This window comes from Ciona robusta, chromosome 11 (assembly GCF_009617815.1).
Source record: "Ciona robusta chromosome 11, ASM961781v2".
NCBI lineage: Eukaryota > Metazoa > Chordata > Ascidiacea > Phlebobranchia > Cionidae > Ciona > Ciona robusta.
Window position 1 is genome coordinate 6,635,369 of NC_143245.1, and position 25,192 is coordinate 6,660,560.

At 36.7% G+C, this 25,192-nt stretch overlaps 4 protein-coding genes and 1 long non-coding RNA gene across 6 annotated transcripts; 3 read left to right on the plus strand and 2 right to left on the minus strand.

Moving 5' to 3' along the window:
* The first annotated feature begins 1,246 nt into the window (after positions 1 to 1,246).
* Positions 1,247 to 4,242, plus strand: LOC149728845 (uncharacterized). Its single transcript, XM_089889312.1, has 4 exons — positions 1,247 to 3,041; positions 3,218 to 3,327; positions 3,677 to 3,843; positions 3,902 to 4,242. Exons 1-4 carry the CDS (start codon positions 2,313 to 2,315, stop codon positions 4,114 to 4,116), a joined length of 1,221 nt encoding a protein of 406 aa, XP_089745438.1. The 5' UTR covers positions 1,247 to 2,312; the 3' UTR covers positions 4,117 to 4,242.
* LOC149728846 (myosin heavy chain kinase B-like) lies at positions 4,235 to 6,485 on the minus strand. Of its 2 annotated transcripts, none has more exons than XM_089889311.1 (2): positions 5,832 to 6,485; positions 4,235 to 5,636 (listed from the first exon to the last, which is right to left on the minus strand). In XM_089889311.1, exons 1-2 carry the CDS (start codon positions 5,893 to 5,895, stop codon positions 4,615 to 4,617), a joined length of 1,086 nt encoding a protein of 361 aa, XP_089745437.1. In that variant the 5' UTR covers positions 5,896 to 6,485; the 3' UTR covers positions 4,235 to 4,614. The 2 variants fall into 2 exon arrangements, with proteins under 2 accessions (XP_089745437.1, XP_089745436.1); XM_089889310.1 differs by having other exon boundaries at positions 5,820 to 6,485.
* Positions 6,486 to 10,614: 4,129 nt separating this feature from the next.
* LOC149728847 (uncharacterized) lies at positions 10,615 to 11,446 on the plus strand. The gene is made up of 3 exons (XR_016385954.1): positions 10,615 to 10,807; positions 10,883 to 10,966; positions 11,056 to 11,446. It is a non-coding gene; the product is annotated as an uncharacterized LOC149728847 (long non-coding RNA).
* Positions 11,447 to 13,446: 2,000 nt separating this feature from the next.
* On the plus strand, positions 13,447 to 20,508 carry LOC149728848 (uncharacterized). The gene is made up of 6 exons (XM_089887500.1): positions 13,447 to 14,268; positions 14,390 to 14,602; positions 15,144 to 15,246; positions 16,276 to 16,423; positions 16,602 to 16,679; positions 16,740 to 20,508. Exons 1-6 carry the CDS (start codon positions 14,157 to 14,159, stop codon positions 19,656 to 19,658), a joined length of 3,573 nt encoding a protein of 1,190 aa, XP_089743626.1. The 5' UTR covers positions 13,447 to 14,156; the 3' UTR covers positions 19,659 to 20,508.
* A 1,394-nt stretch (positions 20,509 to 21,902) lies between these two features.
* LOC149728849 (uncharacterized) lies at positions 21,903 to 24,488 on the minus strand. The gene is made up of 4 exons (XM_089887501.1): positions 23,411 to 24,488; positions 22,857 to 23,001; positions 22,533 to 22,639; positions 21,903 to 22,396 (listed from the first exon to the last, which is right to left on the minus strand). Exons 1-4 carry the CDS (start codon positions 23,660 to 23,662, stop codon positions 22,100 to 22,102), a joined length of 801 nt encoding a protein of 266 aa, XP_089743627.1. The 5' UTR covers positions 23,663 to 24,488; the 3' UTR covers positions 21,903 to 22,099.
* Positions 24,489 to 25,192: the final 704 nt, after the last annotated feature.

Sequence of the window (25,192 nt, forward strand, 5' to 3'; positions counted from 1 at the left end):
TGCACCGCCATTCGACAGTGAATGCCACGCGCGTGTTACCACTACCGTGTGATAAGGAATCTATATGGAGAAGCGCACGCTCTATGATTATCAGGAACACTGGTACGTGAACGGTTCTAGGTGTTAGTTAGAGTGCAAAGAATGACAATATTATCAGGGTTAAGTGCTCAAATAAAATGAAAAAAATATGTTTTCCTAAAAAAAGACAGTAATAATTGGCGATTTTTTTAGTTTGATACAAATACATGACAAAAATTAGTAAATATTTTGAGCGCTTAATACTATTGATGTTATATAGTTGGGTGGGGTAATATGGGACATGTTTTATTCTCTTTTCTCGTCTTATTTGGTTGTAAATAAAGAACATTTGAAGAATTGAATACCCATAGCCACGCGATTCTAAAAGAGCGTTATTACCTGTTCAAATCACGGCCAGGAAATGTGTAATTTTAGTGCTAACGGTAGCCCATTAACCCCAGAGTGTTATAGATGAATTGTACTTGTTTATCCTCGCGTAGCGGTGCACCTTCCGAAAGCATAACACTGGTGTCATATATTTTATACACCACGTGCCCGCTCACGAGTTATCACGTGGGCCTACATGGAGCTTTTTAAAAATTTTCATTTTTATAACTGACAATTTGGACAGTCCACATATAAAAAGTTTTAAGTACTGTACTACGTCTATAGTTTAAGCTGTTTCGTAAAACATATAGCTTTTGGTCACATACATGTGATTTTCCATTTATAAACATGCCAACTTGAATATTCGACCACGAGTTTAAACGGTCATTATATAAACAAAACACAAAGGAACTGTATGGTGGCCTATGAGTGCCACCCTAATAAATAAATAAAATAAGAATATTACGATAAAAAAAAACGATAAGTAAAATGAAAGCGAAAAGTAAAATGAAATTAAAAAGTAAAATGAAATTAAAAAGTAAAATGAAATTGAAAAGTAAAATGAAATTGAAAAGTAAAATGAAAACGAAAAGTAAATTGAAAACGAAAAGTAAAATGAAAACAAAAAGTAAAATGAAAACGAAAAGTAAATAAATGAAACGTAAAATGAAAGCAAAAAGTAAAATGAAAACAAAAAGTAAAATGAAAGCGAAAAGTAAAATGAAAACGAAAAGTAAAATGAAAACGAAAAGTAAAATGAAAACGAAAAGTAAAATGAAAACAAAAAGTAAAATGAAAACGAAAAGTAAAATGAAAACGAAAAGTAAAATGAAAACGAAAAGTAAAATGAAAACGAAAAGTAAAATGAAAACGAAAAGTAAAATGAAAACGAAAAGTAAAATGAAAACGAAAAGTAAAATGAAAACAAAAAGTAAAATGAAAACGAAAAGTAAAATGAAAACGAAAAGTAAAATGAAAACGAAAAGTAAAATGAAAACGAAAAGTAAAATGAAAACGAAAAGTAAAATGAAAACGAAAAGTAAAATGAAAACGAAAAGTAAAATGAAAACGAAAAGTAAAATGAAAAACTTCACGTGGCCGAGACGTGCCAGTGCCAACATAGAAATCTTAAAAATTCTATCAAAATTACTTTTTATTTACTCTGATTTCTATGGAATGTCTTCTTTCATTTTAAACCTTCGTACTTGTTGCTTTAACGTACCGGTAGTTGTTTATTTATTCCTTGTTATTAGCCAAATCAACCCAACAATGTTGTTGCAATTTGTCATAACTTTTAAATCTAACCAAACATTCGTTATGCGTAGGCCTAATATTAGGAGTAGAACCATAGTAGGCTATCCTAAACAAGTAGTAATATAGGTCAACGCTTTGTTAATTTTTATTAGGTGAATTTTTGGTCTTGGGTGAACAAGTAGATATACCAGCCTCAAAAGCCTCATGTAAACAATAGTTCGGATCAGGTACTAAAGTGGATATCATTGCTTCGCAGATGGCCGACTAGTATACTAAACTATTACGCTTTATCTATGCAATGTACATTGTAGGTACTGGTATGGTACAAGACTACTAGACATAGCAGATTTAGATATAAAGAAATAATGTCAACTTGAGGTTATTGTATTTTCTATGTTTTGATATGGTTTATACTTAGATGTTAGACATAATAATGTAACATGGGCAGTATAGGCCCACTTAAAGACAGAAATATGGAACTAGGAAAATTTATACTAATCCGTAACCCACCCTGACAGCATTAGGTTTAAAACTACGGAATGCTCAGATTTTTACTATGCACTAACCCCTATGCAAAAATTTTAACCATTTAATAATATGTTACCACAGCACAGGCCTAGTAAACTTGTTAAGTGCCATTGCTGACATCAGTGATGGATTGGCAAAATGACGTTGTGTTGACTGGTGCATTGCAAAACTATGTGAGACAATCCATTAAAAGATTAGAAATACTTGATTTTGTAAAGCGTGACTTTCCTCAGTACCCATGGAGTCTAAGAACTCTTTGTCGAAGATTGAAATTTTTTAACATCACTTATATTGATCCAGCAATTGCAATAAATGATGTAAAGTCAGCAGTAACCAAAGAACTTGATGGACCTGGAAAGTGTTTAGGATATCGCGCCATGCATCAGAAAGTAAGGAAACAGCACCATATGAATGTACCTAGGGACCTAGTATATGCAATCATGGTGGAGTTAGATCCCGATGGGCTGGAAGCAAGAACACCAGGGAAGAAAAGGTTAAAAAAGGGTCATTTTAGTAGCAAAGGACCTGACTGGGTACATTCACTTGACGGCCACTGTAAACTAATGGGATTTCAAAAAAGTACTTTTCCACTAGCTGTGTATGGTTGCATAGACACTGCTAGCCGAAATCTGCTGTGGCTTAAAATTTGGACCGACAATTGTGACCCCAAATTAATTGCTCGTTGGTACTTTGATTATATTTATGAGACAAAATGTATTGCATCATATATGAGGCTTGACAAAGGTACAGAAACTGGTATCATGGCCACAATGCATGCATTTCTTCGAAAATCTCATATTGATGTTACTGATGCGAGTGATACTGTTATTTATGGAAAATCAACTTCAAATCAGGTATGTTGCTAACTTAACATTTTTTATTAATGCTTAAACATACCAGTGTCCGGTACTTAATATGATTTGGTGAAATCAGTTTCAATGTGAGCATAAAACATGGGGTGCAGTCTAAATATGTTTTTTTAACAGTAGTGGTTGACACTCTGTAATTAATACAATGGCTTTGTTTGTAGATTGAAAGATGGTGGAAAGAGTTACATGAACGCCTGGAAAAGTATTTTAAACGCCAATTAATGTCTTTGAAAGATCTGGGTCATTACAATCCTGACATAGCTTTAGACAGGTAACATGACGCAATTAAATTTTGCATTGCAATAGCCAATGTAGGATATTCATTGGAAAATGCAAGCATGCCCACTGTCGAGTTACAGGAGGTATTGCAGTGTATAATTCAGATGTTCCTGACTGTGTTAGTTTAACCCATTAATCCACTGGGTTCAGGCTATATTTGCTAATTGCTTTGCCCAAGGATACAAATGACTAAGCCACCAGTGGGTTTCTGACCCTACAACCTTTCGGTTGAATTCTGGCACAACAGACTATATGCAGCTGGACGATGTAAGTAATAACATTTATTTGCATTTACCCAAAGTAGAGCTTACAAAAACATTATTATTTATGTTTGTTAACAGAGATATACTTGCATTTGTGTATATACCAGTGCTGGAAAAGGAAATGAAAGTATTCGTGGATAACTGGAATACACATAGAATAAGATATCAAAGGGGTACATATCTTCCCAACGGCATTCCCAATCATATTTACAATTTTCCGGAAAACTATGGTCTTGAAAAATGTGGTAAATTATATTGTTATTCTTGCTCTGGTGTTCAGTACTAATAATAGTGATTCTCCAGGCCAGCATATAACTGATTCACAGCTAAAGGAAGTTTGTGAGGTTTCTGGAGTTCTGGATGTGAGAACCGACTTCCTATTGTCATCCCAGCGAAAGACTTTACAAGAATATATTCCTAACCCTCATCTCCTATCGGCAAATGAATGTACAGATGCTTACTTGTTTTTGAGAAGAAAGCTTGTTTCTCAGCTTACTAAAGAACCTGTTATACCATAAATATGTTTGTTTTTTTGTTTAAGTCTAAATACCAGAAAACTAAATTAAATTACCACTGATTTTATTTCCAGTTTTGCTGAAATTTTCTCGCAGAAAATATTCATTAAAAATGCAACAGTGAGCCACCATTTGTGTATTTATAATAAAACTACACTGTCATAAGGTAAAAAGAACATTAGTTGAAAAATGAAAGGAACAAGAGAAATTGTAAAAGGCAAATATGTACCGGGTACACAATATAACAAAATGTAGGTGTAGGAAATCTATAAAAGAAATACCATATTATAATAGATTATAAAAATATATGTACGGGTATGTTATCAAATAGTTAGATTTGTGCACCTGATTGTGAAAAGAAATTAGCTGGCTTATACGTAAAACTGAAATGCTTTATTACCGGTACCTCAAGCGTTTTGACAATTCGCCTGCTATGTATAATATTGATTTGCAAGCTTATTCTTTTTCAAGATTATTAATAGATCCTTAATTTATTGTTCACTACATCTTTAAATCCAAAGCTTCACAATAATCATTGCACTCGTGTTGTGCAACGAAGGTAGAGATTGCTCGCTGTGCTAGATTCCCTGCACAAAACAATAAAGTTCCATCTTCGTTTACATGTTTAATGGAAGCAATCTCTGGGTCAGTGTACACAGTAGTATCTCCTTGAATGTCGGTTAAAAGCAGCTGCTGGGAAGAATGCTGAAAGCTGAAATGTGCTAAACATACTGCTTTTTTACATGCTGTCGTTTCTTTGTTTCCACATACAGTACCATCATTCGATGTATATTTTGTAAATTTTCCATGTATATATTCTTCCAAGGTAACAAATGTGTCCTCTTCGCCGTCTGTAATTTTTCCGAAGTATATTTTAGTATATGTCGGTATATATCCAAATTTGCCTTTAGTCAGATTTTGTACTGCTTTGGCAAGTTGGGAAGTAAAATTTGCTGCAAGCATGTGCATTTGCACGATCTTGCGGGTATGGCCTTCAGGGGTTTGGTTTATTTCATTAAGTGTGTCCAATGTTTCTGGCAAGTATTGCTTTAACACCCAAGTACCAGGCAACAGCTTGGAAGAAGATTGCACCTTATATGCCTTTCTAAAGCCTCCTTGGCTAAAACTTTCCTTTTCGACCCGAATAATTTCCTCAATTTCAGTACTCCACATCATGTCAGAAATGTGAAACTGAGATAGTTTAATTTTTGTACTGGTAGCGTCCATAACGTTTCCTAATTTCATCATTTCTACAACCGATAAACTTTTGGGGATTGGGTGTTCCCTTTTCACACTAAATTCCACAGAAATTTGTTGCGGCTGAAGATGGTCAGTTTTTCTTCTTTTAATTTGGGGCAAAGAGCTTGATACCACAAGTTTAAACTTAGAATTTTCTTTACAAGCTAGTTCAGTTGTGTTAGCAATTGCTCTAATATGTACGACATTGAAGTTTGGTAATTGATCAAGTAAACAGCATGATGGACCTTGCTCCCCAGCTAAAATGTCACAGGTCATATCATCATCTTCAAAGGAAAAATGAGCATTACATGCCTTTTTTATGTTTTTAATGCTCAATTCATCAAACAGAAATGGAACAAACTCGCGAGCTCCTATTTTTAAATATTTTTGAGCCTTGCCTGATACTTCAGGGCTGCATCTTTGAATGGTAATGCATTTCCTATCTAAAATTTGCGAGTCATTCTTACCGGTAACCTTACGTTCAGGTTTCTTTGTTCTTTTTTGTTTCATCTCCTCTTTAAATTTGTTCCACATATCAGCCATTTTTGTTGATAATATCTTGTTTCAAAGCGCGTGCAAAGATTTAAAATGAAAGAAGACCTGCCATAGAAATACTACATGTAAGATTTTTGTGATGTCTATGTTGGCACTGGCACGTCTCGTCCACGTGAAGTTTTTCATTTTACTTTTCGCTTTCATTTTACTTTTCGTTTTCATTTTACTTCTCGTTTTCATTTTACTTTTCGTTTTCATTTTACTTTTCGTTTTCATTTTACTTTTCGTTTTCATTTTACTTTTCGTTTTCATTTAACTTTTCGTTTTCGTTTTACCTTTCGTTTTGAATTTACTTTTCGTTTCATTTTACGTTTCGTTTTCATTTTCATTTTCATTTTACGTTTCGTTTTCATTTTCATTTTACGTTTCGTTTTCATTTTCATTTTACTTTTCATTTTACTTTTCATTTTCATTTTACTTTTCAATTTCATTTTACTTTTCAATTTCATTTTACTTTTCAATTTCATTTTACTTTTTAATTTCATTTTACTTTTCGCTTTCATTTTACTTATCGTTTTTTTATCGTAATATTCTTATTTTTTTATTTATTAGGGTGGCACTCATAGGCCACCATAGAACTGTATCATGTTTGTATATGGTGATGTAATAGTCTTTATAACATGTGATGTAATACCATTATTTACATAAGGTTTGTAATACTCGAGGAATATAATATACAACAGAACATTAATACGGCAAAGGGAAGACGGGACACATTTAGCACATAAAATCTAAGTATCCTGATCGTGTTTTAAACAAATTGCAATGGTCCATAGAATACGTTAGGATACGTATTTATAATTCTTTGAAAGTTCTTTGTTTACTACTAAATGAGACGCGAAATAAATTAAAAGGGTATCCATTCTTCCCCCACCCAACCATATCACAATATATACATTTATAATGATATTACCTACAGTGTCAGCGCCGAGGTACATTCGTGTAGAGATTCCCTCTTAACTTGAGGATAGTGGACTCAATACTGGGTGCTACTGTTTTAACGGTAAGACACTTAACGGTAAATGTTAAAACCCAACAGTATAGGCACGAAAAAGGAAAAAAATCGTTCTTAACAAATACACACGCCGAAACTTGTTAGCGACCACGAGATGTATGAATCAGAACACCGTTGTTATATAACGACTACCGATATCATTTACCTCGTGCCCACATACTAGTAACCACGTATGTTTTTAGTTACCACGTATGTTTTTAGTTACCACGTATGTTTTCATATACATATTTCGTGGCTTGCTGAAGAACACACGCCCAGGATGGTATAGCAATAACATTTAATCAAATCGCTGTTATGCCAGTTTTCGGTGCGCCGGAGATTCGTATCGATAGCCGAAAGTATGTGTATTGTGTAATAAATTATTAACTATATGCCCCAAGAAAGATCTCATAACTGATCAAATAGTGGGTAAACAAATATATAGACTGTACTACCATCTTCCCCCACACTGTATATAGAAAACTATAAACAGATTATATAATGTTTTAATGTGCAATACAGAAGCCCACAAAAGTTACTTTAAATTATACACATTTTTCATGACCTTTTCACATTTAAACTTGTTCTAATAAAACTAGTATTTCTATACCTCTATACATAGGTATAAGTTGGTTTATTTAAAAAGTATAATTGCGTTTAAAAGCTCACCAAGACGAATGTATGCATATATACCATGAAATATATCTGCAGCTTATGTCCATTTTCCGCCATGATGAACGTTTCTATATATGGCTAATCGTAGGCTATATGTTGTATATATTAGCCAAAGACCAAATACATACACTGTCATATATACGCACACGGCCATATATATATAGTAAAAATATACCACCACTTTAGGTTAAAAATAGCATGGCTGCTTGTTAGGGGCAATTGTTATGGAAATGACGCTTGTAGTGTATTTCTCACGATCGTCAATCGTTTATTATGACATAACAATCGAAATGAAAATAGAATTCTAATGATATTATAATGTTTATTTTCCCAGCATGTAAAACTACATATATTAGCACATGTGATGTAAATAAATTTAAATTCTTTCTTTATGGCTTATGTCTCTGCTTTATAGTTTATCTTCTGCTTCGGTATTATAAGCAAAACAATCCGATGTTTTGCTATTGCATACTATAAAACTAACTGTTTATTTTCATCTGGCTTATACGCTCATAACGATTAATCTTTAACAGATTTATTTGAATCTTGCGTTGTATTTATGGGATAATGTGCTAAATACAGTGATTAAGTTACTGTACTTGTCTTTTTCCATGTTTAGCAATGTAAAACACATCCAGGAAGTACGTTTTCTTAATGAGGCGTAACATAATGAATATTAAGCTTGCCAGATTAGAAGCGAACCCGCTTACCCACGGTTGTTTATGACGTCATCATACAGCATATATGGCGCCATAATTCCTTATTTCAAACCGAGTAGACAGAAAATCTTAACAGTCGTAAGACATTTCAGTTCCACACCTGACAACTGTGTATCCTGTATATAATTTATTACATTTGATGGCACAATATTTTGTACGTCACGCACATACTATAGATTAAGAGCAACAGAATTAACGATGCAATGACCCAATGACAATGCTCAAGTCAAGCGGCACAAGAATACATGTACCACAGAGTTTTAAGTAGAAATGCCTGGGCAAGCTGAAGGTGCTGTACAACTTATATTGAATGCAATTGGCGTTTACGAGCACCGGCAGTCTTTATAACTTGGATCTTTCACTTCATACATGTCGTACCTGCTTATACGATTTCGTGTATGTGTTGTTATCGCATGTACATGTCCAAATACATTGAGTAGGCTATAATATGTGCTAGTGCGTATACGTAACTTAGTTGGATGACCGTTTTATCTTCCTCGTTTTTCAGTATGGTGACAATTCAGAGTTTAAACAACTTATTTGTTACTACTGAGGGTTGACGAAATGCTGTCAAGTGGCTTGCCTGTGAACACACAATATAGCAGCTTCGATCTCCGAAGCCAATTTTTTTTCGGGTAAAATGTGAGTGTTGTATGGTACTTCCGCGGCAGTGCATAAGAGGTTTCAAACGAATAAAAATGTGTTATAACCATAGATACAACCAAATATTATGTATTCAGTCGATATACTGTCTGGATGTAAAACCTAAACACGATTAAAATGATGAACAAGTAGCAGTTCTATGTTATATTATATATATTATATTATATAGAGTCCGGTACATGTAACATTTAAATGTCATATGGCGACATAATGTTCTGCGAGTATAGCCTATATTCCTATACTTTCCCCCTTCGCATATGGTTCTCAAAAAATCTAAATCATTTAGGCCACCCTGGTTACAAACTGAAACAGGACACGCCATTGCCGATAAAAAAACGATGAGGTAGTATTAACGAGAAAAAATACTTTATAGTAATCACGAATTATAAAATGGCGCTTATGGTTTTTTGAAACCGCATTTTATGATAGTAGTCGACATGCTGATGTATAACGTTGCGCATAGTGTATAATGTACATAGATTTATACTACATATATTTTTCCAGGTAGGCTACTAATAATGTAATCAATATAGCTATGTATGGCAGCCACAAGTTAGGAAAACTTCTATCTTGGTTATATTTTACAGTGTTTGGGGTACATTTTGAAACTCTTTATTACATGTCTAGCTGTAAAGTAAAATCTGGACACCGAAATGAAACTAAAATAATAAATTTAAAACTGTACATCAGTAACAGTATATTGGCGCACAAAATTTAGTAGACCCACATTAATTAAAACCCCTTTATTTAGATTTTTTGCGTATATACATTAAAAGTTAAAACTCAATGGCCGCTTGCAGACACGCATTATAACATAAGCATATTATTAAGGTTGCTACAGATTTTCAACGAAAAATTAATTATATATACCTGATGTAGTGTATTTTATGACGCTAGTATCTTTTAACCTGACAGTAAAGTAGGACAGGTTTAGTGCCTTAAGGATTTTGAAATGTGTTACTTTAACATTGTATACCTGCGCAAATATTTAGCGCTCTTGGATTTTTGCAGTTTTTATAATTTATAGTTCACAGTTTATTCAGCAGGCACTCAAATGATACGTATAAACTAATGATAAAAAACTCTTCTTTAGCTAAAAATTAGACCCAAATGTTACTATTTTAAATATAGCAACTGTAAAATGGCTCACACTTCAGCGGTAGCAAAATGTAGGTAGCAAAATATAGTTTGACTGACTTAAAACAATGGCATAAAAAAACTAAAAACTGTTTGTCTTTGTAAAACAATTAAAAAACTTTTATCAGCATTTTGACGTGTAGGCAATATATCGTTTACAATAAAAGTGCAGCGTTTATGTCCATACAATGACTGATTATTTCCTTGATGGAAGTGAGCAAGTCCTGCTGTAGAGCAAAGCTTCTTTATAAATAATTCAAACGAATACGTCACCCAATCTACAAACATTTACTTGAAACCGTAATCTCTGTATAAAGGAATTTAACAATTTTCTACAAGTCGAGTCTTTCAAAACACGAGATTGAACTAATGTCAATATGGTGTCTAGTTTTATTTCGAAAATAAACAAAGCAATTTACAACCTGTCTCTTTATACCATAGGGCACGGTTTAAACTGTGTGTATGGTGCTGTGAAAGCCGAATTGTATTTTTCCTGTGTTTTTCCTGTTTGAAGGGAAAAAAGCTTGCGAACACACGCATGAAGCTTTGATAGGGCAGACCCTTTAAAAAAGTCTGTTTGTCAGTATCAGAAAGCCTGGTAAATACCAGCACCGTTCAGCACGTTGCAAGCAAGAACTTACACAGATTCAAGAACCGAAACGAAAAACTTCCGCGTTTTGAATAATCATTGATTATTACACAGCACTGAAAAGTGCGTAAACCGAAACTGCTACACCATTGATTGCTTGCTTCCTTAGGCGGACAATTATTATTTCTTCTGTTTCAGGATTACGTTTGCCAGCAAGAACAAAAGCGATTACACGTTTCCGATCTTGATGCATATCGGTTTTGTATATTGATCTGTATAAATGTGCGTGTGTTAATAATGTACATCACGTGACTGCTCTTTTCTCTCTTCTTGTAACTTCCTGCCTGACGCATCTCTCGCCTTTTTCTCAGAAAACGTTCCGCTCCTGTGACGATTAACCACGTGACGGCTGCCTGCGGCTGACGGGGCGGTGTTCCATCTGTTTGCACACACTCCTGAAGTTTTTAGGCAACGGCAACGCTGCCAGCTGTTTGAACAAGATCATCGGATTTACGCTTGCGAAGACATCTATGTACAGCCCAAGCGTATATGCTAACAGTAAATAAATGTAGTTGTTTGCTGTCTCGAAATATACGTGTTTAATGTACAGGCACAAATACATTGGACTTTTAGAAATATTAATACATACGACATATGTCGTCGGTCGATAGCGTCCAACTTGGCAAATAATTCAACTGAAGTGTACAAGTACCAGAATAAACTGATTTGTTTGTTAAATTTAGCACATATGCGATTTATAAACGTAGAGTGTAGACGGTCTATACAGTTTAAACTGAAGCTGTATATGAAGTTGCAAAGCCATAAACAATAAGCTATGCGCTCACTATTAGTACATTGTCGTATAGTTAGTAGGGTGGGAAAGATGGGACATATTTTTATTCTATTTTTTTTGTCACATTCAGTAGTAAACAAAAAAAACATACAAAGAACTATAAAACTACTATCCTCATGACACCAATAGACTTTTGTTAGTTGTTTAAAACCGGACCTGAATATTTGGACTTGTGCTATACAGATGTCCCATCTGATCCTACAGTACCGATGTTATGTAGTTACTTTTGTCATGAATATTCCTTTACAAATGCATTACTGTAAGCTATATTGGGTTCTGTCCTTCGCGTAGTTTAAAATAGTCAATAATATGTCAGCACGCATTGCTTCTATTATAACACATGCGTGGGTTGATGTTACTTAAGTATTCAGTCGGAAGTTGTAACATGATCGGATTTATTGTTTGTCTATATAAGAGTTTGAAATAAAAGGCTAGCTCTTTGGTATAGGCAGGACAAACTAGTAATCTTGTAAAACTATAGATTACTTTGTTTTCCTTTTCATATGCGAAGAATCGGTGGTGGTACATTTAGTATAGATTGGCGTATAAGATGGTACATGTTTTTATTCTTGTATCATTTGGTAGTAAACAAAGAGTATTCACATAATTGTACAATCGTAACCCCGCGACTGTAACAGAGCGTTGTTAATTGATCAAAAACCGATCAGGAAATATGGGATTTATAGGTGCCAACGGTATCCCATCTTATTCCATAGTATAGTAGGGTGGGGAAAGACAAGACACCTTATGCACACAATTTCCAAATATCCTGGTGGTGTTTTAAACAATAAACAACGGTATATTAGATTGGTAAAACGAGAAAAAGTATAAATGGGTGTCTCATCTTGCCCCACCCTACTTTATAGTAGGATGGGGTAAGATGGTTTTCTTTCTTGTTTCTTATCCCGCTTGGTCCCTTGGTCTTATCAATATCCCGCTTGGTAGTAAACAAGGATTTTTACAGAACTGTCTAATCGTAGCCGCGAAAAAAACATTGGTAATTGTTTAAAACACAATCAGAAAAAAACGCTTAGGTGCTTAACTATACCATCTTACCCAACAGAAATAAACATTCCGAGAGGCTATCCTATTTCGGTATGGGTATTAAAGACCTACTATCTTGTCAACGCCTATGGATTTTAAAGGCATTAGTCATATCATGTTGTTAAATGCCAGTTTACTGTGAATCATGCGTATTTGCGGCAAGTTATCGTCGAATATAGATCCTGTACTGTCAAGGTTGACATTTACTGCTACAGTTTCTCATATACATTTTAAAATGTATTAGGTCTTTTTTAATGCTTTGCTGCTAAAACCAAATGAAATCTTAGCCGAAAATACGATATAATAACCAATCATACCCGATCATATGTAAGCTTATGGTTATCCTATAGCCTATTTATACACACAATTAGTAACGCTTTAATGGAACCGAAAACCATTAAACTTTTAATTTGTGCCGGGTCTGTGTAAGCCGTATTAATTACATTTGGGCTGGTTACGTAACCGTGTACAGTTCTTCGAGCGCGAGTAAAGAAACTGTTTCACACAAAAACTAACATACCTAAGGTTTAAACAAATATATACTTAAAGTATAAAGGTAAAAGTCCTTACCTGTTTCAGTATATCTCGATATTAAAGTTATAATGTTTTAAGCCATCTTCAACGGCAGTTAAACTAACGAGACAGAAATCCGGGAGTAAACCCAGAAGAGAGAACAGCTATTGAAAAGGACGCCATTGATTGTTTCGTCACAGACTGTAATGATGCACCTTTTTTCTTTTCCTCTTTCAGTTATTCTCTTTCATTCTCTTCGGGATATCGGAAAATCTCTCGTCTTTCCGTTGTAGGCAAACACTACATATACACCCAGTGCTCATTCGAGGCATGTTGCATTTTTCAGCGTGGCGAGGTTAAGGTCTTTACTGGATTGTAACTTAGCGCAGCGGCATATTACGAATTACAATACTTATCAAATCAACAAATACTCACTACGCAAATGTAAAGAAAAAGGCAATTTACTCCGTTTTAAGATTTCTGAAGGATGTGTAAACGCCGAGTGTTAGTGCCTTTTGAAAGTTCTTCGTTATTTTAAAGTATTACCGTTTAGAGAGCAGTGTATGCAGATTAGATTGCTATTGAGTACAGAGGCGCTTAGTAAGCGACAGTTGCGATACTGAGGCTTTATTAACTCAGTAAAACCAAGCGAGTGGAACTGCGGACCGCTCAACTGATGTGCCAATAAACCATGGCCCACTTTGAACTGCCTTGTACCCACACGCGAGATAAGACGACAGAAAGAAAGGGTCATTTTTCCCCAGTGGCTGAGTCGGTTCTTAAAATCCTCGAAAGAGATTCAAGTTTCGAGGCGCCGCAAAGCCCAATCAAGTAGATAGGTCTTTTTTTCCTGTTTTGACTTTTGCGGCACTGTTTTCTTCGAAATACGAGTAATGATCATGTTATCAGAACACTAACATGCGCATACTATCAACGTTTAAATCCTCATAGACTAAATTTAATTCCATTTTCGTTTTTAGCTTTTCCCGTAGTTCTAATAATAGCGACTGTCATTTCCCAAATCCAAATTAAGTCTTTGTGATTGTTCATTATGCCGTCATAATGAACCGAAGTGTAAAATTGCGTGTGCGTGACCTGCACCCGCATGTCACGTGTCATTTGTGCAATGGATATTTCATAGACGCAACAACGATCATTGAATGTCTACATTCGTGTAAGTAACTATTATACTATAAGACACAGACTGTACTGCATACCAGTGTACCGTGTTATTAGTATATGATTTTCTGCCACTTTAAATATGTAAAAGTACAACATGTCCTTTTTTGTTTCAGTTTGTCGAACATGCATTGTTCGTTACTTGGAGAACCGTCGTTCTTGCCCAGTATGCAGAGTACAAGTCCACAAAACTCGACCCTTATTAAACATAAGAAGCGACCAGACTTTACAAGATATTGTCTACAAGCTTGTACCAGGGCTTCGTAGTGATGAGATGAAACGACGCAGGCGGTTTTGGGGTGAAAACCCAGAGTCTAAAAAAGATTTCGGTAATTTCCAGTCGTTTGTCCTGTGTTGCTGTTCAAATTGGTATTTTCGTTCGGACATTACTGTAAACCTGTATTCAAACCAACGTTAATCTAGAGCAATTATTTATTTATTAAGTATATATGGTTCATGTTTTGTTTTTCGCTTACCTTGTGTATTCTACCCTATATTCGGGGTATGGTACTGTGGGGTAAGATGGATAAAATCCATAGGCTGTAGTTATAGTACCGTGGGGTAAGATGGATACTGTTAGCACATAATTTTTCATATATTTCCTAACCGGATTTTTAACAACTAACAACACTCTTCTAGGGTCCCGAGAATACAGTTATATAGTTCTGTAAATATTCTTTGTTTGCTACCAAATGGGACGATAAAATATATAAACATAGACTATCTTATACCTCAGCTTATTATATATTATAAATCATATATATATTAACAGAGTTGACAACCATGTTTTGTCGCTATTATTTAATCGATGCTAAACGTTTGTCAACATATACGGATTTGCATATTGAATTATAATTTTGTTTCCGATAGCAATTTGGCGCGAACTTTCACCCGAAGAACTGGGAGACGCTGACCAATTCGACGTCGCCACGTTTACGTCAAAAGTCACGTTGGTATTGGAGAATCTGAAAAGGTAAACCTGAATTTCGATATAGAATTTGTACCAGTTATAAAATTCTAATAAATAGACAGCTATTCTATAGCAAGTGAGATATTTTTTTCATTTAGATAATACTTTTTTTTTCTCTTTATTATATAACCCTATTCCCACGACTGTAAAAGTTTGTTGTTAATTGTTAAAAACACAATAAGAAAATATATTTTATCATAAAAGTTAACCGTATCCAACTTATCCCACAATTATATATGTGTAATTTATATATTCAAATAGCGGTTATGGTGGTTATACATTTTTCCGTATAGTAACCAAGAAAAAAACTATATTTCAGCTTACCTATTACTTCGACCGTAACATTTCTTGGAAATATGGTTGTTTTCTTTTTAACCTAAGCGACGCGAATACTCAAGACTAATAAATAGGTGTACGTTTAGTCATAGGCATAATTTGATTTAAAAGGATTTATATTTGACTGCCTTGTGGAGTTATATCAGCTTATTTTCTGTTCTTTAAAATAGTCAAATTTCGACTTAAAACTAAACATTAGGTTTACGTTTAAATTTATTTTTGTTCTACTTATCGTACGCAATTTACAAAGTTAAAATTACTAAGTAATGTACACTTTAAAATAAACTCGTTTACAATGACCAAACCACGTAGGTGTAAAATAAAAGTCCACAAAAAATATAGCAGTGAGTGAATGAATGTAGCTTATTTATCCCTGCATGGCGGGGCAATGTCAGTCGTTTTATACAACTCTACTGTTTCATGCAGTTCGTGCGCGCTTACGTGTTACCACATATGTTACTTTGTGGGATTTTTTTTAATGTATGGTTGACAAGTTAGACAACCCATAAGGGACCACTGGGTTTGAACTCTCGTTATAAGTGTCTAGACTTGTAAAGCAGTGCGACTTAGGCTGTTACCTCAAGCTAACTTTTAATTATAACCTCTACCCGGTATGTCTGTGTTATGCGATGACAATTTGATTTACGAGTTACGACACCACTTATGCATTTTTAACTTTCTAACTTTTACACACAGGCGAAACAAGAAAGCAGACGATCTACGAGAGTGGAGCGAGATCGCATCCAGTTTAAGCAAAAGATATTTAAGAACATCCCAAGACCTAACTGTCAATCACTTACATAAGTTCCTAAGAGCAAAACTCAACGAACCGATTTCCACTGAGGTATAAAATAATATTTTTTCACAAAATATTCGAACACTAATAATAATGTTGTTGTCAATTTAAATTATAGACATTGCGTTCAGCTCCCTTTCATATACGAATTCATTGACTTTTATGACTGAAATTGACATTTTTTGATACCTTTTTGTGACTTAAATATTAAACCGTTTCCACACAGATCGTGATGCTATGTGGTGAAAACGTTCTGCCGCCGACTTACACGTTAGCCGATGTAAGAGACACTTTTTCACCAGTGGTAAGCCAAACATATTTATATATGAATCTACATTGATAATTTAATACCTTTTTTTTGCAGGACCACCTTCTACACCTGACATACTGTATTTTCGTGCCACGATCTTTAAAAAGAAAACCACCTCCGCAGCGTGTGGCGGAAAAAGTCGAAGTCGAGGCAAAAAGTCGAAAAACTGTCGCTAAGAAATCGTCGTTCAGGAAAAAATCGGCAACGCCGCATCTAAAGGCTTTTTTCAACAGTCAAATCTCACCACCAACCACCGAAAAACAGCAACGACCGTTCCTGAAACCAATATCAGACTATCGGAAACAGGACGAAATTGAAAGTCTTCGGGAAGCGGAGGAACAAAAGCTGATTGAGTGGGCAGCGGCACGAGACACGAGAGCCAAGCTGCCATTATTTGAAAAACTCCAGCTAACAACTGTACAGCGGGCCGCTGCGATAAAGCGAGCTGCTTTGTACAAGCTAGCAAACCAAAAGAAGGCGAAAGAAAAACAGGAATACATTAACTCAGCAGCCTCGTCCAGCGTTCAAAAACTTCCACAGAAAAAACTAGACTCTCAAAACGAGCAAACGAAACTGAAATCAACTAAGAACGAGTACAAGGTGACAGCGCAAGTACCAAAAGGAACAAATTCCCCGAGACGTAATATCAAACAAGGAAGTAATGAACAGTTTCCTTCCACGGGCCGGTGGCTGAACAAACAGAACAATAACCGGACACGACCTACAAGAGTCAAATGTTACTCCGTACTAAACATTCCCGTCGACGAAGCTGTAAGAAGTAAACCCCCTACCCCTGTTGTTGACCCACTATGTCCGCCCGTTGTGTTAAAGCGCAGTTCGGCCGATCCCGGCAACGAAGCACCGCCGGCCAAGATGAAGCCCTTTGTACAACGTACAGCGAACAACGAAGTCCCAATGTTGAATTTAAGCGAGCATGGGAATAATAAAGTCGCGCCCAGGCAACAGCAGTTCCAGCGTAATCGTAGAAAACCAATACACCCTACACACCACGCTAGCGCGGGACGTACTGATTCACCCGGCACCGTTTTGCTACAAAAAATCGACACCAGCAAGACCCAGTTTTCAACTACCCCGACACGCCCTATATCTCGTGAGCCGGACCGCCAGCAGGCAGGCTTCGATACCATACGCATACAGTCACCAAACAATGGGAAATTTATTCTCCTTTCAACAGAGGGCATGGAGAGGGGTCACAGCCAGTCTCATCCAGCCGGTCTTTCGATGAAGTTACATTCCCAGATGCAGCAAAATAGGTCGTCAAATGATCCACGTAAGTTGGATAACCAAGGCACAATGTTAAACACAGTAAACCAAGACAGCCAGAACAAAAGTCAATTCCAAACCCGAATAAACTCTCAAGCGCATAGAGCGGCCCTAGACGCGGTCAGAAACACGATGGGGAAAGTTCTATTACAAGCAGAACGACCGAGGCAAATGCCACTAAAAAGGCCTATCCTTCCTAAAGGCGTATCCAAACCTATACACACAGGCGTGGGTTCCATACCGATTCGCTTGCCTACAAATCAAACTCGTAACATCTTTCAAAACGAGCAGGTTATCTACCCAATGAACAAAACTGTCGCCTCATCGGCGGCAAGTACCAGTCAAAGTAAAGCTCCAATTAGAACGCAACCAAAACCGTCCCCGAAATCTTTAAGCAACAACGAGTTGGAGCAACTGAAGAAGCTTCGGGAACAGCAGGACTTTTTAAACAAGCTTACCGAGGCCGCAGCCATCAACCAATTAGCGAACCGCAAAAAGTCATCGACTGACAACTCCCCCCAGACGAGCAACCAATCCCCTTCAACGTTCCGAATAAAGCAACACTTGTCCAGTCAGGACAACAACAGAGGGCGGCCCCCCGTTTTGCAAGCAGATGCACGCGTTATACCGAGTCCTCGTTTCAGCCAACCGATACCGGCTCCTCGGTTCCAAAAAACCATCACTCAAAAGCCGTTCGAAAGAATCAATTCCACGTCAACTAGAGGACGATTTCAGAATAGCGCACCAGTTTCAAGTCCATCTTTAAACCGAAACTCCTTTCCGATGCGCCCAACACCCCAACCAAATAGTAATTCCCATGTAAATAAACAGGCACAGTTCACTCGCCTTGCCAGCGGCGTCCAAATAAACTCCAGACCACAGCAGCCATCAGCTAAAACCTTACTTCTCCAATCCCGAGCACAAGATCGACCGGTCGGAATAACACCAGCAGAAATGCAGCAAAGACGACAGCAATACAAAACCAACCCTTCAACAAGTATAGCAAATAATGGCCGCTACAATCAACAATTCGGCTCAAGACCTCCGCGTTTTCAACAACAACAACAACAACAGCAACACCCCCTCCCAGTTCCGCGCCAGTTTATGCTCCCAAAATCAAACACAAATCCCCGCCAACAAACTTTCCAGCTTCGTTCGAGCCCAAACGCTTCAATGAATCGTCACCCCATCGCAACAAACCAAAGAACGCGACAGGTACCCAGTATAATACGACGTTCGTTCGAAAAGATGAATCCGCGTCCAAAATCAGTTACACCAACAAACCGCGGCCAAATACAAGCCCGTAGCAACTTACACTCGCGCCAGGCTCACGTTAGAGTACGCTCAACTTCACATGAAGTTCTTGCGCCAACTGCAACACCGCCTGCAGGTACAAAAAGCCCGTGGTCTTCCCGCGGCTACCCTCTCCCCGCTGTCCCGACCGCGCACCCCTCTGAGTACGCCACCCAGCATGAAATCCACAAGCCCCCACTAGCCCACCAGCAACCAAGTAGCAATAACTTCGCCCGGGCTTCAACGTCAATCAAAACAAACGCTCTACCACTATCTGATATGCAACCACTTGAACTTACAGCGAAAAAAAACACGAATTCTACCAAGCAAACGATCGACGACGGTGCTGGCCAATCTAACAGCGACCAACCGTTATGTTTAGTGATGAAGAAATAACTCAAACCATATCATTATTTTTTAAATGATAAAAAGTGTTTTCATACTAGCCATTATTACAAATTATTAAATTCGTTCATATAGTAGGGGGGGTAAGATGGTTTATTTTTCCATGCGCTTTTCCTGTCTAACTAGGTAGTAAACCAAAATAATTACAGAATTATATAACCTGAGCCCCGTGACTCAAAAAGAGCATTGTTAATTGTTAAAAACACGGATAGGAAGTATTGAATATTATGCGCCAACGATATTCATCTTAAACAAGCACCCATGTCCAACTACAAAAACTCTGACTTGTCAGTCAAAAATATTCTACCTAAACTTAGTGTATGACCGTTGTGCTCCAATACGGTGCTGTTTTAGTGCTTTGTAAAATTGTCAACAAAATATGTTGGGATTTTCGCGGGTTATCGATTGTCCCATTTGTTTGTTTTAGAAGCGCCCATAAAACTATTACTTCAGTTTTTGCAATACAACAGCACAGAAAAGGTGCTCACCTAAAATATATTTCTTCATAGTCTGTTTGAACAACTAAACTTTCATGGTTTGTGTACACAGATAAAGGTATTTACTGCCACATAGATATAAAAACGACGACGAATTTTCCGTTAGTGGCATTTTAAAGAGTTTGAAACACATCAATGGTGCTTATACTGTTTTTCTCATTACATTTTATGTGTTTTTATGCATTAGACTACAAAGATACTTGGTATACAGTAAGAATATTAGGATTGGTACACGATTTATACCGCAGGCGTACTTAGCTTTATTTAAATATTAAATATTTGTCGTAGAAACGTATGGGAAAATATGGCTTGCGTAAAATATAAGCTCTTCAGTTTCACAATCATATTGTTGTATCATGTGCTAAGCCAATGCTCTTCAACCGATGTGCACGGGTGCACCAAAATATGCCAGGGGTGCACCAGCAGTGAAAAAGTGTATACAAGGGTGCATCACAAACTTCAACAATTTTCAGTAATATAATACTCAGTTTTGAACATTTTTAACAATTTTAGCCACTTTTCTACAGTTTTTTTTTATATGAATTATATATCTTGCATCACTGGGAATTGCGAAACGTCATTAGTTTTACGTTAAAGCAATCAGGGGTGCATGAGTTTGTCGCAACAACTTCAGGGGTTCACCAACCCAAAAAAGGTTGAAGAGCACTGTGCTAAGCAACTTCGGCTTACTGGTTTAACTCTGTTTCTAAACATAACGTTTGTTATTTCGGAATTAACACCAAGCATATTGTTGTATTAGTCATACAGTTTTAAAAATTTTTGGGCAGAAATTTTATTGAAATTGAAGCCAAAAATCTTGTTTTTCTGTAACATTAGTGTTAAATGATAAAACGAAGACTTTTCGGGATCAGCATTGGAAAGCAAAATAGGAAACTGCCGCAATGTTTTAATTAATGGTAATGCTTGTTGTCATTGACATTGGTATAATATGGGAAAGGAATCTATTAAATTCCATGCACGTTGCGCAAGCTGGCAACTTTACACAGCACGCAATCGTTGTGCATTAAATGAAATTTAGATAGTTATATATATACATAGTAGGGTGGGGGAAGATGGGACACTTTCAGCACCTAATATTCAAATATCCTGACCGTGTTTATACGAGTATCACCAGTCTATGGGAGTCGTGAGGATAAGGTTGTATAATCTTTTGAATTTTTTTTGTTTAACACCAAATGGGACGAGAAAATAGAATGAAACGTTATCCCATCTCCCCCCACCCTACTGTATATATATATCTGCAAGCATTTAGTCGCAACTTTCTTTTTCGTAACGTTCACGGCCTCTTTTAAGAGTTTAACCCAATAAACTATAATCTATAAATATACACAGACCAAACTGCAGTAGACACAATACCGCATGTGGTTTATGTCGATCGTAAACTGCCTTCCAGCATTTGAAGCACATGTATATATAGTAGAGTGGGGGAGATGGGACACCTTTTCAATCTATTTTCTCCTCCAATTTGGTAGTAAACAAACATTCAACGATTTTTTATAAAACTTTATCCTCACGGCTTCCATAGACCGTTGTTAATTGTTTAAAACACGATCAGGATATTCGGATATTATGTGTCAAAGGTGTCCCATCTTCCCCCACCCTACTACATGTGTGGGCTGTATACCAACGGGCTATATACACACATGAGGTGATTGATGCCGGTCAGCTAATTTCGCAGCTTTACGATGTGTATTGTGCTGTAATAATCGCATCGCACCAATGTTTAACAAATCTCTTTTATTCATTATGTTTGTGCTGATTCCTTTAGGCCAAAGTTGAATTCATACCACACATACGCCCACTGTAACTTATATAGAGGGGGCGATGACATTAAAACAGCTTGATTTAAGCTAATGATTCAATTATATATGTCATTCTCAATCATTGCTAAACTACTTTCTACATATACACAGGTCACCAGAACTTGACTTTTCCCACTGCTGCGTTAATCAAATTTCCTACACATTCCGGGTTTTTGTAAACCTTGTATCCACCATACGCCCCAATAAGAGTAAGAACTGACAGATTAAACATCGCTTCTCGAACCATTTTCTTTAAGAGTGGATGAGTATGCAAGTAATCTTTAAGCAGAGAAGCACCGGCGTTGGCGTGTGGAAAGGGTTTGTCTGGAACTTTTTCTCCCAGGAATTCACAAATTGGACCCCACCCGTCTTTAAGGTTGAACACCAACAACTTATCTTTTGGTGCATTCTGTTAAAAAATTAACACATTTTTATATATGTAGTAGTGCAGTGTAAGATGAAACCGTTGGTAATAAAAATTATATCCTAGTCAAGGTCTAATACCTACTGATGAGTTCCATTAATTTTTACGGTTAGCAACTTACTTGTAGGAGATAACTATTATGGTTTCTAAAGAATCTTCTCCAAACTGTTGGATTAAACTTGTATTCGTTCCAGGGCCAGTTAATGGTCGAACCGAATATCACATAACCTAAAAATACTGTTACGTACCAACGCAGTAATAATTTTAACACCCGGATCTCCACTTCAGAGTAAGATTATGGACTTTATTACAGTTCATTCCCATAACTCTTCTGCATTTTAACAGAGTTTCTTATGCAAAAGCACGTTTATATAGAGAGTACCTCATCAGTCTGTAGGACATCACGTATAAAGAATATAGAACTGTGTAGATATATAAGACTTACCGCATGCCTGTGTAAATCTATGGTGTCCCCAGCCAGAATAGGAAAACAATTGCATAAATACATACAGAGGTTCAGTTGCGAGGGAATGCATTTGCTTTTTGAAACTTTTCAGCCACGACTCGTCAGAACGAGTACAGAATATTATCTAAAATACATTAGGCGAAATAACATAACTTTATATTGTAACCTTTCTCTATACGAATACAGTATCGAACACCTATAATTGATTGAAATTGCGAAGAGAAGCGAACTAGCAACAAAACGATAGTCGTTCAAGCAACGCTACTGGTAAAAAAGCTACACCAAGCAGGGAAGTTTTTATTTACCTCATCAAAAACAATAACGGAGGTATAATACCAAAAACACATTGATAAGATGATTAACAACAAAACGGCAGTCGTGATAATAGGCTGTGAAATCAAGATGTGAGAAAAACGGCAGTCGTGATAATAGGGATGTTAAATCAAGATGTGAGAAAAAGCTTCATCTAAAAATCGTAGTTGTGCAACCAAAAGCAATTATTTCAAACAAAAACGGAAAACGGCAGTACTTACTTTCGCATCCGGATAAGCCTCCAATATTTCTTCCCAAAAAATATAAATTGGCGTGTCCACAATAGCATCCACGTCTTTATACATTCGTCGAAAATCATCCGCAGTTGAACCTTCGTAGATTATTTTTCTCCACTCTTTACCATGGTAATACCCATGTTCAAAAAAGTCATACGTATTGTAGCCAAACTCATTGAACACGGCAGCCATCGTCTTGGTACCGGTTTTGGCATAACCAGCGTAAATTACCTTCATTATTTTGCTTGTAAGTTGCCTGCTGTACCAAAACCACTGTCATAAAAAGACCATACAGCAAGATGGGGTAAGAGTAGAAATGTTTTCATTCTCTTTTGCCCTCACAGTTGGCGGTAAGCGAAAAAAAAACCTTAACTGTTTAAAATACAAATAGAATTTTCGAATATTGTGAGCGTGTCCCATCTTCCCCTACTGTACTATATAAGCGGGACTCCAAAAGAGCGTTGTTAATTCTTTGAAACACGACCAGCTAGAACGTATGAGATTTAGATGCTAACTTTATCCAATCTTATCCCACTGTAGGCCTGCTATAGTTATTACATGGGCTGCGAAACGCAAGGTTTGCAACGTCAGCATAAAATACAGGTCATGGCAAAGTCAACTGTGCTGTGCTTAATTATTACCTAGATTTCAGTTGAACTTGAGTTAAGGGAGTCTGCACTTATTTAAATCTAATGTTTCCTGGCGGTGATTTGGAAAGTATCTACAGTTTTCTAACACCGCGATCAATACGTGATATATAGCCTAATGTGCTAGTTTATTCATCGACTTAGTTTTAGCCCCATGTTAATAAATCTACAGTTTGAGTTTCATTGCTACGGTTTAAATATTTAAAATTCTGCACATATTTTCTAAGCAACTGAATATATTACTATGGGATTAGATAGATAGTGCTATAGCACATATTATTAGAATTTTTTAATCTCAAAAACTGCCTCGAACACCTCTGTGGCAAGAAACACACAACGAAACTAATACTTAGCGATTCTAATGAAGCGCTTATATCATTGCACCCAGGCCTAGACGAATGCCGCCAAAGCTTGAGAAACAGGTATGCGGTTTAGTGTTCTTCAAATACGTGATTGGGAGAACGTGGCTACAATAAACGAGCACGTGTTGCAATAAAACACTGTTGCTTGAATTATACTACGGTATACAAAGGAACATCAGTGGAGGTTCACCGCAAGTGACACATACGAGAAACGTAGTTGCACATTTACTGCAAATTCAACTTAACATGAAACACAAGAAAAAAATGAATTGAGATTGACTTGTACGTGCTCAACAATGTGGGTTCTCTGCATCTATATAGGTTCGACTGCGCTTATAAATGCCACTTTTAGTTTGCGCACGATAAGTTGTTTGATATGATACGGCCATTCCCAACACTGCTCGCACCGCTTGTGCAAATTTTTTATCGCTCAAAAAATGTGCGACCTACAAACCATGCTCGCACAGCTCCAGTATGTGCACGTCGGGTTCATATTACTCAAAAACATGCATTTTCAAGTGTGGCCTGCATAACGTGCCCGAAACTCGAAACGTTTGAATATGTGCACAAGTCGATCGTTTGCGCCGCTAAGCAAAAGCCGATGGCAACTGTCAGTTGTGAACTGGCGGTAAAACTCTAAAATCCCCTAACCTGGAAAAAGAAACGGTTAGTAGCAAATTTTCGGTCCTACTAAAACACGCCCGGCGGGGCCCGGTGGGGCCCGGTGGAAAAAAATATACTAAAACACGCCCGGTGCG

Excerpts from the sequence above, each read along its gene's own strand:
- LOC149728849 (XM_089887501.1), bottom strand. The coding sequence starts at position 23,662 with ATGAAGGTAATTTACGCTGGTTATGCCAAAACCGGTACCAAGACGATG. Across the intron at positions 23,002-23,410 it reads AGGCTTATCCGGATGCGAAA|ATAATATTCTGTACTCGTTC; the intron begins GTAAGTACTGCC and ends AATGTATTTTAG. Across the intron at positions 22,640-22,856 it reads TAGATTTACACAGGCATGCG|GTTATGTGATATTCGGTTCG; the intron begins GTAAGTCTTATA and ends CAGTATTTTTAG.
- LOC149728846 (XM_089889310.1), bottom strand. The coding sequence starts at position 5,895 with ATGGCTGATATGTGGAACAAATTTAAAGAGGAGATGAAACAAAAAAGA. Across the intron at positions 5,637-5,819 it reads ACCTGAACGTAAGGTTACCG|ATGATGATATGACCTGTGAC; the intron begins GTAAGAATGACT and ends TTTCCTTTGAAG.
- LOC149728848 (XM_089887500.1), top strand. The coding sequence starts at position 14,157 with ATGAACCGAAGTGTAAAATTGCGTGTGCGTGACCTGCACCCGCATGTC. Across the intron at positions 14,603-15,143 it reads AGAGTCTAAAAAAGATTTCG|CAATTTGGCGCGAACTTTCA; the intron begins GTAATTTCCAGT and ends TGTTTCCGATAG. Across the intron at positions 15,247-16,275 it reads GTATTGGAGAATCTGAAAAG|GCGAAACAAGAAAGCAGACG; the intron begins GTAAACCTGAAT and ends TTTTACACACAG.
- LOC149728845 (XM_089889312.1), top strand. The coding sequence starts at position 2,313 with ATGGATTGGCAAAATGACGTTGTGTTGACTGGTGCATTGCAAAACTAT. Across the intron at positions 3,328-3,676 it reads CCTGACATAGCTTTAGACAG|AGATATACTTGCATTTGTGT; the intron begins GTAACATGACGC and ends GTTTGTTAACAG. Across the intron at positions 3,844-3,901 it reads CTATGGTCTTGAAAAATGTG|GCCAGCATATAACTGATTCA; the intron begins GTAAATTATATT and ends GTGATTCTCCAG.